The 14506-nt window shown below is 48.8% G+C and overlaps 1 protein-coding gene across 1 annotated transcript; it reads right to left on the bottom strand.

Moving 5' to 3' along the window:
* Nucleotides 1-2: 2 nt before the first annotated feature.
* arhgef18a (rho/rac guanine nucleotide exchange factor (GEF) 18a) lies at nucleotides 3-14504 on the bottom strand (the record flags this gene model as incomplete). Its single annotated transcript, XM_079750549.1, has 18 exons — nucleotides 3-1115; nucleotides 1455-1562; nucleotides 1937-2288; nucleotides 3534-3998; nucleotides 4586-4633; nucleotides 4748-4810; nucleotides 5365-5567; nucleotides 6112-6255; nucleotides 6947-7126; nucleotides 7457-7536; nucleotides 7952-8133; nucleotides 8626-8702; nucleotides 9337-9588; nucleotides 10754-10871; nucleotides 11546-11671; nucleotides 13011-13261; nucleotides 13704-13844; nucleotides 14480-14504. The coding sequence occupies 18 exons, from the start codon at nucleotides 14502-14504 to the stop codon at nucleotides 967-969; spliced, it is 2964 nt and encodes a 987-aa protein (XP_079606675.1). The 3' UTR covers nucleotides 3-966.
* Nucleotides 14505-14506: the final 2 nt, after the last annotated feature.

Genomic DNA, 14506 nt, shown 5'->3' with positions numbered 1-14506 from the left:
AGTAAATTAACTCAAATGCGTTTGGTTTTATTTTACAGCATATGAACTGGCCAGGAAATTGTTACTATTATTTAGGTGAAAAACATTTCCCAAGGTCATCTTATTCATCTTCATATCAATAGGCTTCATCACAGAGGTGTAATAGTAGGGGCCGACACAGGTGTATCTCAGGACATTAATTAAGGGCACAGACCTATAATTAACTTCATGAGCTACACCTGTTTTCACCACTACACCTCTATAGGAAAGACACATTTTGAACGTAAAACACAGCTCACTTCTGAATGCTTTTAAGGAACACTAATAAACTTGCGATACACAAAAGCGACAATTTTAACTTGCTTCCTTTTTTTTTGTTTCTAAAACAATCTAAAATAGTGACAGTTCAGTGTTCGTCTAAACTGGTGGGCGCAGGCATCCAAAAGAATACACACAATTTGACAAAATTGGCAACAATCGATCCTCAAAATAAGGCGTAAAAGAGCAGGGATATTTCTTCTGAAAGCAGTTGGTTGGCACTTAAAAGCGGTAGGGTAAGGCTGATGTACTCACTCCAGATTGTCTTGTTGTGTCTGGTCTTCATATAAGAGGATAACTGCTGAGTCTTCCCACAGAGTGCTGAAAGGTTACTGGCAGAGGCTTATTTCAGCTTCTAAAAGCGTAGAAACTTTCTTTGGCAAAGTCTTTGGTAACAAGAACGAATCCTTAAAAGCATAAACAATCTCCCGTCGGTAAATGGACGCCTTAAAATATTTGAATTTGTGCAAACTTCATTTTTTTAACAAAAAACAATGTAAAACATCATTAATGTCATAAGACATCTCGTTTTCTTTTCCCGAATATCTTCCTAAAATATAACTCCCTTCGAGTCAGCGGCAGAGTCTTTGTAACAGCTGATTCCAATCATCCATAACGAACATATCCTTTAGCCAATCGGAGGCCGGACGTCAGTGAGCTCCGCCCCCCCTAAAGGAACACCTCATGCTTCTTCTCCTTCTTGAGCAAGTCTTTGGGGAAGGGGGGAGGGGGTGGAGGTGGAGGGTCAGGGCTCCGAATGTGAGTGCTGAACGACTGGGACGGCTTGACGTTGGGGGGCGCTGGTCCGGTGAACCGATCTATGGGGGGGGGGAAACCCTGATATGAAACGGACCTCGTATGAAATGAGTCATTATTGATTGAGAGCGCATTTAGCTGCCGGGTGAATACTTAAATGTATGTATAAATGCATGGTTCTTAAGGTCAAACCTTATCAACTTAAAACACAGATAAAGGTGTTTGTGTCTTTAAATAAAGAGTCCTGATACGTTTTAATATTGATCAACCTACCCTGGCCATTCGTACTAGTATATGGAAGCAACGGCAGTGTGAGAGTGAGTGAGTGAGTGAGTGAGTGAGTGAGTGAGTGAGTGTGTGTGTGTGTGGGAGAACCACCTGGGACTCTCGGGGTGTCCTACCTGAGTTGATGACCTGGGGGCTGGGGCTTCTCTTACTCACGGCCCTCAGACTGCCCCCCTCCTTCCCGGTCACCTTGATGGGCACCACCTGACTCATGTCAATAGACGCTGGGGGGGAGAGCGAGGGCCAGGTTTTGAAATGAGCTTCGTCCCTCAGCGGGAATTGCTATGGCTGCCGTAAGACCCCCGCCGAAAGGGGTCAAGGTTCACTAACGGGGGTTTTCCGCCAATATAGTGCACGTCAAAGTTCCCCAACGGGGTTTATCCGCCAATAAGTCATAGTATTCATTTCCATAACAGGTGTTTTCAAAAGGATATATATATTTTTTAAATATGCGCCAAGAAGTATGATTGTGGAACTTTCTTTATAAAAAGGAATCATTAAAAACATTAAAATAAATAGAAGCCTGCATGACGGTAACCTATGGCGTTTTGTCTTTCCAAGTAATGAAACCCAAACCCTGCGGTGGCCCCGTGCGTACCTGCCCTCTGGTGGGAGCCCCGGTGGTGGCCCTTGGGGCCCTTGGAGCTCTTGGCCTTGCTGTGCACGGCCAGCTTGGTGGGGATCTGCTGCTGCACGCCGCCCTCCTTGTGGGGCTGGTTGGTGGTGCTGACCAGCTGCAGGGGCACCACCACCACCGGCCTGGGGCTTATGCTGTGCCTCCGCGGGGGCACCAACGGGGGCACCTCCCCCCCGACGCCGCCGCCGTGGTGGTGGTGGTGGGGGTGGGGGTGGGGGTGGGGGTGGGGGTGGACGTGGTTGGTGGGGCGGGCGTGGGGATCGGGGCTGACCCTCCTCTGGGCCACGCTGAACGACTGGGTCGCCCGCAGGAACTGAGAGAGGAGGGAGGGGTGGGGGAGAGGAGGGAGGGGAGAGGAGGGAGGGGTGAGGGAGAGGAGGGAGGGGTGAGGGAGAGGAAGGAGGGGTGAGGGAGAGGAGGGAGGGGTGAGGGAGGGGTGAGGGGTGGGGGAGAGGAGGGAGGGGAGAGGAGGGAGGGGTGAGGGAGAGGAGGGAGGGGTGAGGGAGAGGAGGGAGGGGTGAGGGAGGGGTGAGGGGTGGGGGAGGGGTGAGGGAGAGGAGGGAGGGGAGAGGAGGGAGGGGTGAGGGGGAGGAGGGAGGGGAGAGGAGGGAGGGGTGAGAGAGAGGAGGAGTGGTGAGGGAGAGGAGGGAGGGGTGAGGGAGAGGAGGAGTGGTGAGGGAGAGGAGGGAGGGGTGAGGGAGAGGAGGAGTGGTGAGGGAGAGGAGGAGTGGTGAGGGAGAGGAGGGAGGGGTGAGGGAGAGGAGGAGTGGTGAGGGAGAGGAGGAGTGGTGAGGGAGAGGAGGGAGGGGTGAGGGAGAGGAGGGAGGGGAGAGGAGGGAGGGAGAGGAGGGAGGGGTGAGGGGAGAGGAGGGAGGGGAGAGGAGGGAGGGGTGAGGGGAGAGGAGGAGGGGTGAGGGAGAGGAGGGAGGGGTGAGGGAGGGGTGAGGGAGAGGAGGGAGGGGTGAGGGAGAGGAGGGAGGGGTGTGGGAGGGGTGAGGGAGAGGAGGGAGGGGTGAGGGAGAGGAGGGAGGGGAGAGGAGGGAGGGGTGAGGGAGAGGAGGGAGGGGAGAGGAGGGAGGGGTGAGGGAGAGGAGGAGTGGTGAGGGAGAGGAGGGAGGGGTGAGGGAGAGGAGGAGTGGTGAGGGAGAGGAGGGAGGGGTGAGGGAGAGGAGGAGGGGTGAGGGAGAGGAGGAGTGGTGAGGGAGAGGAGGGAGGGGTGAGGGAGAGGAGGGAGGTGTGAGGGAGAGGAGGGAGGTGTGAGGGAGAGGAGGGAGGGGAGAGGAGGGAGGGAGAGGAGGGAGGGGTGAGGGAGAGGAGGGAGGGGTGAGGGGTGAGGGGGAGGAGGGAGGGGTGAGGGGTGAGGGAGAGGAGGAGGGGTGAGGGAGAGGAGGGAGGGGTGAGGGAGGGGTGAGGGAGAGGTAAGAGGACAGAGGCTTTGATCGAAGCACTCAAACTCTGAACTCAAATACAAAATACAAAAAAAATCGCGCATGCATTAACAAGCATGAAGCATGCTTGTTAATGCGTGCGCGTGCGTCTGCGTGCTTTGGGGCCCCACCTGGTCGCTCTGCTTCTGCTGCTTCAGCTGCTGCGCCTCCAGCAGCTGGCGCTCGCGCTCCACCTGCTGGGTGCTCAGCCGCAGCCGCACCAGGTCCCCCTGGTAGGCGGCCCGCTGGCCCTCCAGCTCCGCCCGCTCCGCCGCCAGCCGGCCCTCCTGCCGGTCGCACTCCTCCGCGCGGGCCGCCAGCTCCGCCTCCTGCTGCAGGGCGTGCACGCGCTGCCGCTCGCGCTCCCTCTCCCAGCGCTGCGCCTCCTGCCGGTGCGCCGCCTGCTGCCGCTGGAAGGCCCCCTGCTCCTCGCGCTGCTTCTCCAGGTTGCGCTGCCGCTCCTGCTCCAGCAGGAGGCCGCCGCTGTCGCGCCGCGACCCCCCAGCGGTCGACGACGAAGCCCCCGAGGGGGCCGGCGCCGTCAGCCACTGCAGGTGCTGCAGGTAGGCGCGGCTGTCCTGCTGGGCGATGACGGCCTGGGAGGGGGAGGGGTGGAAGAGAGGGAGATTTAATTGATTTGGCTTTTCTTTTGCTTCTATGATAGAGTGAGATAGACAGGAAGGGTATGGGAGATAGAGGGGCGGACACGCAACAAAGGACCACGGGCAGGAACCGAACCCGGGTCGCTGCTGTCGGGACTATGCCTTAATGGTGTGTGCTCTACCCGGTGAGCCACCGGGGCGCCGGGAAGAGAGAGAGTTAACAAACGATGAACAGCCAATAGAACGGACCCTATGGACTGAAAGAGGCGGGGTTTGCAGTTGACTGTTGGCTCAGATTCACGCTTGATGACTTCGGATGTCAATCGGAAACCGACCCCCGTGTTTGACCAGAGGGAAATACAATATAAACATGAGGCCTGGGTAATGCAATATGACATTTTATCTTAATATGAATTCATATGAATGTTGCTTGGAAGTTATGAGATGAGGCATAGCCCGCTTTGGAATACATTCATTAGGATTGCATTTTGTGTACATATATCTAAAGTACGTATACTATAAGTACAGTAGAAACATTCACGGATGCATGAAAGACATTTACGAGTAGAGTCTGGGGTTACCTGCAAGCTGTAGAGCCGATTGGAGAGTTGGAGCACCCAGTCAAAGAGCTGAAGGGACCAGGAGGAGTCATTATGTATTATTGATGTAGAAACTCTGCAGGGGCTGTTCAGAGACGGACACGGCCCAAACAAGTAGTGCGACTGTCGTCTGGATGTGTTTACCTCCAGGTCAGCAGCAGACAAACGGGGGGGGTCCGGGTTCTGTGTCGGGGTCTCGTCATCCGCCTGGAACAACAACAAATAGATGACGGATAAATGACTTATCATTAGTCATTATTTTAAAAAGGAAAGCCATACCGACCAACCCACCAAAAAAATGATTTTATATGGAAAGGATCTAGTGGGTTTCACACTATTGCTATGTGTGTTGCTATTGATTGATCCTGGCATAAATCTCGACTTCAATGCATTTTCCTAAGTTTGAAAACGTAGGATTAAATGTCATTTTGGACTCAAAGTGCCCTCTATGGGTTAAACTATGCGTTGGTATGGTTGAAATGGTAATGGTTTAAAATCAGGGTGTACAGTCATGCTTTGACGTCACAGGCCCTCCTCCTCCTCCTCCTGCTCCTCCTCCTCCTCCAACAATCTCCTCCTCCTCCCCCCTCCTCCTCCCTCCTCCTACCACCTCTCCCTCCTCCTCCTCCCACCTCTCCCTCCTTCTCCTTCTCCTCCCTCCTCCTACCTCCTCCTCCTCCTCCTCCCACCTTCTCCTCCTCCTACTCCCCCCACCTCCTTCTCCTCCTCCCTCCACCTCCTCCTCCTCCTCCTCCACTTACAGACAGCTCCCGGCTCTCTACGTGGTGCTCCGGATCGAGGCGCTCCAGGACGTGGTTTTCCTGGTCGCGGTGTTCCGGTTTGTGGCGTTCCGTTTGGCGCTGCTCCGGGTCGAAGCGCTCCGGGTCCAGGTGTTCCGGGTCGGAAATGGTGGAGAGACGGCCGTTCTCCAGGGGGTCTTCCTGGCCGCCGGCGCCCTCTGCATCTGGGGAGGACCAGCAAGAAAAACGGTCTCAGACGGGGCCAGACATTAAAAGGTGACATATTGCACCACCAGGTGTGAGTGTGATTAGCCTTACAAGCCGTTTCGGAAATCTGCCCCATATGACATCACTAGTGGGCGTGTCCACCTAGATCTGTGCTGGATAGATCAGTCTACCTGGATAGAAACGTTGCTCATCTATCCAGCACAGATCTAGGTGGACACGCCCACTAGTGATGTCATATGGGGCAGATTTTCGATACGGCTTGTAATGGCTAATCACACTCACACCTGGTGGTATAATACGTCTCCTTTAAAAGGTGACATATTATACCACCAGGTGTGAGTGTGATTAGCCATTACAAGCCGTTTTTAAAATCTGCCTCTTCTGACATCACAAGTGGGCGTGTCCACCTAGATGTATGAAGGATAAGTGAGCAACGTTTACTTCAGTCCACTGGGTAGGCTGGTAGACTGATCTATCCAGCATACGGCCAATTGTGACGTCCTAACCTACAAAAAGACCAATGAGATGAATTCCTCTTACCTTCGGTGGGTTGGCCGGGGGGCCTGGCCTCGAAGCCCCCGAAGCTCTGTGCTCTGCGGCGCGGCAGGTGCTGCCCCTGGCCGTCCTCCGCAGCCTGCCACGAGTCCCTGATCCGGGCCAGCAGCAGGTCCTGAAGGCCCTCCACTGGAGGGGAAGAGGATCAAGGGACACACACGCTGCTGTCAGTGGCTGAGAATGAAGGGCCAGTGAATGGACATGTAACATGTTACATTTGTTTAGCTGACGCTACGGGCCAAAGCGACTTTCTATCAGTGTGTTCAACAATGGCGATGTAATGAAAACCCCAAAAGATCAAGAAACATTTTAGTACATATAATAGAGCGAATAATCAAACTGCTTTAAGCGTTGCAATATAGAAACCAGAGATAGAGAAATACATTTATGTGTAGCATGTTTAGTAGCGTCCTAGAAAAAAAAAAGAAGTGACGTCTCATTTGTTTGTGTTTCAGCTATGGACAGAAGCGGGGATCGAAAAAGGAAGGGAAATAAATGAAAAGTGAAAGATTGATTCATAGTATATGTATACACTGTACGTCGCTTTGACACAGTGTCTGGTGAACGACTAAATCCCCATAGTGAATACTCATTTTGCCTTATTTCTTTACCTACATAACAGGTCTCACACATATCAAAGGGGACATTATACCACCAGGTGTGAGTGTGATTAGCCGTCACAAGCCATTTTGAGACTCCGCCCCTTCGGACACACCCACTTGTGATGTCAGAAGAGGCAGACTTTCAAAGCAGCTTGTAACGGCTCATCACACTCCCACCTTGTGGAATAAAACGGGCCCTTTAAGCCCTTGGCTCTCACCGTCTTTGATGGCAGCCGTGAGCAGTGTCTCCCCCTTCTGGAGGTCACTGGAGTCCCCCCGGAGCAGCAGGCTCTCCTGGGGGGTCTCCAAGCCCGTGAGGTTCTCCATGAAGAAGGCGAAGATGTGGAGCTTCTCCTTCAGGTTCTTCTCTATCAGCATGTCCCTCCTGGCCAGTGTCTCTGCACGACCAGAGAACCACAGACTCTCACGAAAACCATCAAACTGGGCACGTGATGGTAGTAACGGACGTTTTTCAAAGAGCCCTTGCACGCTTTCACAGCAAAACACAGATAATAACATTAATGTATTATTGTGTAGATATAAAGCAAACACAATCAAGTTATCAAACTATAGGAACTGGAACAGCAGTAAATAAATTAAATGTGTTAAAGATTGACCGAGTAAAAATACAAATTCAACACAATTATTAAACTTGAATCGCCCATAACACCAACCCATTGAGAATAACAGATGACGGTGCATTGGTGTATTGTGCGTGTTTTTATTACCCTGGAACTCTTTTAGCTTGGCAGACCGGGCTTCCTGCTCCTCCTCCTCCTCTTGACCCTTGACCTCTAATATCGAACAGCTGTAACAGACAAAGATTTGTTAATCCTCAATTTTGGTCAAGATGTCACACTCACATAACTTACGGGCCATCAGTGACCTGTCTGCAAAAAAGTTTTTTGCATGGATGTATGCCCTATAGCTCCACATGAAAAAAAAAGAATATATATATATATATATATATATATATATATATATATATATATATATATATATATATATATATATATATATATATATATATATATATATATATATATATATATATATATATATATATATAATATCCAGCCATCAATTATAAAAGTGCTGATCTCAGCTGATCTAAGATTGTCCCTCTTGCCCTCCGGTGGTCAGAAATCAGTTAATGCTGCTTTTCGCATGAGACATTTTGCGCACATTAACTGCTTGACTTGGAGCTAACCGAGCTCTCTGACCTTTCCACAGCTTGCCGTATGAGGGCCATCCAGGTGTTGCGCTCTGCTTTGGAGCTGGTGTGGATCTCGTACATCACATAATTGTCGGAGGAGGCACAGATGAGGAACATGGCCTTCTCCTCGTGAGCCACCTCCCTGACTATCAGACTCTGCAGGGAGATGACCGGAGACTTGTTGTCTTGCTGTGTTCAAGAGATAAAGAAAGGAAATAAAAAATAAAAACCTTCAAAAGAACAAGGTCAAGGTTAGACAATCCCAGGCTGTGAATTTTATTTATTTTTTTAACACACGAGTGTCATGAGCCATGTGTGTTTGTTCAAAACACATGACTGCTGATTATCCACCTGACATTTGTATATTTTGTCATCAATTTTGGTTTGTTATAGCTAACAACTCCAATGTATTGACTCAAAACTTTTCTGATTTTTCTGACACATTTCCATTGCTTATATGTATTTCATATTATTTATCAATATGAATACAAACAGAAATCAAATATCTAACTCAATTATGATTATTAAATAAAAAGGATGATTAATTCTACAGTTGAACACGTTGCTATAAACTTTAAAAACAGGACTTTTTGCAATATCCAAGCCCCGCAGGCATGTATGACCAAAGGTTTACACTGAAACCCGAGGGGGCCTTAAAGGGTGCCTCAGGAGGTCTCTCACCATGGTTTTAAAGGCCAGCTTCTGGTCTTTCTCCTGCAGCAGGATGAGAACATCTGTAAGGAGGAGGGCCTGGACCTCTGTGGGAGGAGGGGGCTAGCAATCAATCAAAACACAGCCCAAGACCCACGCTAGAGGCGCTCTCAACACCCCAGCACAGGAACTCACCCAACAAAACAAACCGCTGGGATCCAACAATGAGGGTGTTTGTGGAAGGAAAATAAGGGAGGTTTCGCTTTGGTATAAGTCTTTTTTGTATCTCAGTTTGACCTTAACAAACCGCCGGCAGGGTTTGCCGCTGCAAATGAGAGATCTGCTAAAGATTTATTCGTAATACTATTAAAAGGGATTTTTGGGTGACACAAGTAGTCAACAAGGGCAAATGGAGATGTAAGAACCAGATGGACAGGGGCGTTGTCAAAACACATGTCACCCTCACACGAGCAGGGGTGCGCAGCCAATAGTACCACAGGGGTTTGTAGCAGGAAGTTACAAACCCGTGCCTCGCATTTACATAGTAGCTACCCGTTTGACAACTTTCTACATTGCATATAAAAAAAATAAAATAATGTTCACCAACCCTTTGTGAGATCCAAAGAGAAAGGTGTTTTTACACCAAGTCATTGGTTGGGGTTTACTCACTCCTTAAACACCTCCTTCATTCAATGAATCAAAAATTATTAAGAAATAAATAGAAATCTAGCGGTAGGTCACCTTTGAGTTTCCCGGAGGACTCCTTGATGGTGAAGGCGGCCTCGTGTTGCAGCGTGCGGCTGGCCTCCGTCAGGTCCTCCCGGCTGAACAGGCGCCCGTCCTTGAGCAGACCCTGGGACTTGGGCTCCAGCCGCTGGGCGATGTCCCTCAGACGGGCCGCCTTCTCGAAGTCGCTCACCTGGCCGTCCACCTGGGAGATGCACTCCCGGATCAGGGTCAGGGCGTGCCTCAGAGCGCCACGCTCCTCTGGCTCTGATAGAGGAGGTGGGGTCGGGGTGGGGGACGTCCAATCCGTTATTTAAACAGTTCATTTGAAAAACAACCTGCGTTGACCTAGATGTAGGGCTGCTCAGATATGGAAAAAAAAAACGTAAATCACGATTATCACGGTCAATATTGAAATCACGATAATTCAAACGATTATTTTTGAGTTTGAAAACACGATTCATTTCATCAGCATTTCTCTAAAAAACACATTGTAACTGAGAACTTTCGCCTTAAAAACAATACACAAAATGTTCAAATAGAAAAATAACATATGTATCCAGTTGTTTATGCAAAACATCAATGAATACAAAATAAATAAATAAATAAAGCTTCAACTCGATTATATTAGTAATTGTTTGACACAAAAATCGAAAATGCGATAACAATTTGATTAATCGCACAGCCCTACCTAAACGCTCTAGATATTCACAATGGGAACAGTAGCCAACTGTAAAATGTAAAATATGTACACTTTATACAAGTATAAAACATACACACAGGATGATCTTACTGTTAAATATGCTGGTGAATATCAGAGCAGTGGTAGAGGGTGGGGGAGGGAGGCCAGATGTAGGATAATTCCCGGAGGTTAGCACGTTAATTGTGCATGCGAAGGCTCAAGCAATGGTTAGCAAAAGCTTGCAAAAGTCAACATTTCGTAATGGTTTACTCACCCCTTCTCTGCTGCTAGGTTTTGGGCCCCATTTCTTTTAAATCTAGTCAACGTGTGCCATTGGGGACTCACAGCACTTATTCAGTCCACTATCATTTAATCTGGAGGTTTCAGTGTAACCCAGTCATGAACATGATTAAAAGTGACATATTAGACCTCCAGGTGTGAGTGTGCTTAGCCCTTATAAGCCGTTCTGAAAATCTGCCTCTTCTGACATCACCAGTGGGTGAGTCCACCTTGATGTGTGCTGGATAGATCAGTCTACCAGCCTACCCAGTGGACTGTAGCCAACGTTGCTCATCTATTTAGCACCCATCTAGGTTGACACGCCCACTTGTGATGTCAGAAGGGGCCGATATTCAGAACGGCCTGTCACGGCTAATCCCACTCACACCTGCTGGTATGCTGTCACCTTTAAGACCAGCCTGTCTGAGGGCGCCAGCAGGTGCAGGTCTAGAGAGATGAGCCAGGCCTTACCCTCAGTGTTCTGCATGATGCGTTCCACCAGCACGGGGTATTTGGTTATGCGTTGGGTAACCAGCAAGAAGCACTCGGGAATGCCAAGCCGTCGCACTATTGACAGTTGGCCTACTTTCTGAAACGAGACGTTAAATTCACTTGAGCCACATCCTAAAATTGTCCTTCGATTGCCCTTTTTTTCTTCGTACTTTAAAGGATTTTTCAACAATGTTAATGCAATGGACACTCTGTAATAACGGGTTTGACTACTAGTTAATGGTTTTAATTTCTCAGCCATTTCCTGCTAGATTTTAGCATTGTTTCACTAATAAATGTATGTGTGTGTATGTATACCTATCTGCCTTTGTATACTTTTTTTGAGAGTATGAAATGAATCCCTTGAAACAAGGAACCGACTGGAAGGGATATTTCAGCCACGTATCAGTTGATACATGGTTCGTTGTTCCCCTGGGATGGATATCTGGCAGTTACCCTTTTTCAGAAAACAAAGGGCATGCAAAACTAGCTCTGCAGCTATTGTCACAGACAACATGAAACTGCATTATGATTGTATCCTGCTTCCTTGATATGTAAAAGGTTATTCCAAATTAAATTATATAAGCACAGGAAAAAAGTAAATAATCAACACTACTCTACTTTGAATACTATTCAAAACATTATTTCATATCATTTAAAGACATCAGTTTTCATATCTTTAAAGAATCATCTGATTGCCTGCGGATGGCAGTATCTCTGCCGTTATCTGCATCTCTCTACCAAAACCAGTTGGTGGTGTGTATATGCCCATACCCTCATGTGGGCCTGGAACTTCTTGTTGCTCTGCAGCAGGTCCTTGTAGAAGGTGACCGCGTCCCTATGGAAATAGCAGAAGGCTCCGTAGAAGTTTTTCATGCTCTCCCCCAGCTCACCTGAAAACTGCATGAAAGAAGAAACACCAAAAACAACAATGCTCTAAAATTGTGAAATAACCATTACACAGCACGTAGGGATGTGTCCACTACACCCCCATTCAACATCTCATAGTCAGCTAATGACCTCAGGGTTCTAGGGGCGTGGCCCGAATCCCTGCCTTTTGGTACTGTGTACTCCCTAAAGTCTGAAACCCTCCAGTAGGCCCTGTCGTCAGGCTGGGAGAGGCCGCACTTGGCCATGGTTTGTAGTTACTGGTAGCCAGGAGGTAAAAAACACTCTAATCATTAAATCAGCATAAAAGAACAGAAGGAAATTGATAGACGGAAATTGCGTTCGATTGCAATGGATTTCCTGGAACATCAATTGCTATACTTCACGCAGATATTTAGATCCCTTGATAACATAATTAGAAGATTATTACGGATTTCTTCTATTTTGTCCTGAGTCACCTTGACCATTATATCATCTATCAGCTTCCTACATGATTCACTTTTTGCATTGTTGCTTCCTAACTTGTCACCACAACCTGTAAGACGCGAAACGCTTTCTCCTAAAACATAATTAAACCTTGCGTTTGTAACAACTGAGACATATACTTGACTAATTAATTATAACACTGTTTGTGAAATCCCCAATCCGGGAAACTAGGTCAGATAAACAGGTGCTGTACTGTGTTCACCAAGAATGTGAGGCCAGTGACATCATATCATTCCCCGATGGTGAGGTCACTGAGCTACACACCGGCCCTAACCCTTAAGAGGGTGGGTATCATTAAGCACGCTATTAGGCCTTTCACACCTAGACCGAAAGTCTGACATTCTCTGGATAATCCCCGTTGGAGCTGTATCTGTGAACAATAATGTCAGAATTTGCTCCTCTGGAGTTTAACCTACCAGGCCCCAAGGGTAAAGTCCGGAGAAGCTGAGAGCCGGAGTACTCATCACGAGCCTGTTGCTGACTTGATGATGACCTTTCGGTAGAGTGAGGCTGCCTCAAATTTTTGTCTTCCTGTCTATATTTTGCATTCAAACTACTTCTGCTTTCCACTCTTCTGTTGATATCTTCTCTTGTGGATACGTATAAATACATGCAGTATTGTATATCCCCGCATAGAGAGTCACGTCCTGCCCCCTACCCAGAAACCACCCCTCGCCTAAAGTATACGGAGTATTCCCGATAGGTGTGAAGTGATGAAAACCAACGGTTAAAATACATTTGTGAGAGTTGACCGTTGTGTCCGAGTCCAGAGAGTAAGGTAACCGTGTGAAAGAGCTAATGTCCAGCCACAGCATATAACCCCCCCCCCCCCCCCTCCCCATCCTATATCCCTACAGCGCTGTACCTGGGCGGTGAGGATGTCAGCCAGCTGCCTGATCTGGTAGTTGCGGGGTCTGCCCTCCTCTATACCCTCCAGCCGGCGCAGCTTCAGGCCCTGGAGGAAGCAGTTGTGGAGCACCAGCAGGCTGTCCAGGCCGCAGAAGAGGTGCTTCAGGCGGGCCTCCTCCACCAGCGCAGACTCAATCAGCTCGTTCCTGTACACGCACAGCAGGATCTTCAGGGTGCGCACGTGGTGGGACTCCGTCTGGATCAATTCTGGGGTGGGGGGGGGGGGAGAGAGGATGGCCGATTTTTGTCTGCCACTTAGCACGGCATCTGAACAAAACGATCAAATGACTCAGACTGACTTCAGTTTCCAGTGTTCTGAAAATACATTGTTCTTGGTTTTCTCAAGACGAACCTTTGATCTATTGGTCTGTAGCGATAAACATAAAGTGTGATCGACCCTGGACCATCAACTAAATATTGCAGCATTGCTAATCTTTGATAACTTTGCGCATAGAGACGAGAGGTACAGTGAATGACCGTCCGATGTATTTCTTTGGGTCTACAGCTCATTTCCCACCAGTTCACAAAGCAGACCGCGGGCAATAAAACAAATCTGCTAAACTCTTTCCACCGCCCCCCGCGTCGATCGAGGGGGCCGTCTCTGTGTGCTGAAGCAGTACACGGTGTGTTCAGGGTGGCCGCTGCCTACCGTAGATGACGTCCTGCCTCTTGATGGACTCTTTGCTCATGGGCTTGAGGTAGTCTTGGTCCACCACGCGGCTCCAGGAATCCCCGTCTAGGTCCTGGGCATCGGACTCTAGCTCTCCCTGCAGCGATGCATATTTGCTCTCTGTCGGGAGACACAGGGACGTTGACATACCACTCACGATGTGGTGCTAGTGCGATCACAACTAGACAACACCTTTCCTCATAATACCAGAGAATAAAAGAGCTCTGTTGACAGTCAACTGAAGGTCACTCGAGTAACACAAGCCCAATTCATGGCACGTTTTTGTGTGAGAGATTTCCTGTGCAGTATAGATTTCTACGTAAACATCTTGGGTACACACCTGATTTAATGGTCACATCGTCTGTACAAAGCTCTGGGCACAAGGCCAGTCAAAGTCAAAGTGTTAATAAAGCTGCCCAGAGCTCGCCCTTTGACCACACAAAGGGCCCGCGTGTTGCGTTGGACAAGCTGTTGGGACAGCGGCACTGGGAGCCTTTCAACAGGCCTTCATCCCAAATCCTTATTATTACCATTACGGAGGTTATACACTGTATAACACACACACACTAACACACACACACACACACTGTTACGTACAGTGTTTTGTATGTCTTATATGTTATACATGGTATAGGCCTACATGTATTGTGTTCTGTTTTGTGTAGTATGTTTGTGTTGTTCTGTCTCCTCCTCCTGTTTTCATTCTCCAAATTCTCAGATGTGCACACCTGGTCCCAGTCACCAAATCACCACACCTGTTCCAGATCTCCCATCAACCATTC

Source organism: Pollachius pollachius (genome assembly GCF_949987615.1).
Source record: "Pollachius pollachius genome assembly, chromosome: 14".
In the NCBI taxonomy this organism is placed as follows: Eukaryota; Metazoa; Chordata; class Actinopteri; order Gadiformes; family Gadidae; genus Pollachius; species Pollachius pollachius.
This window is presented reverse-complemented; position numbering and strand designations above follow the sequence as displayed.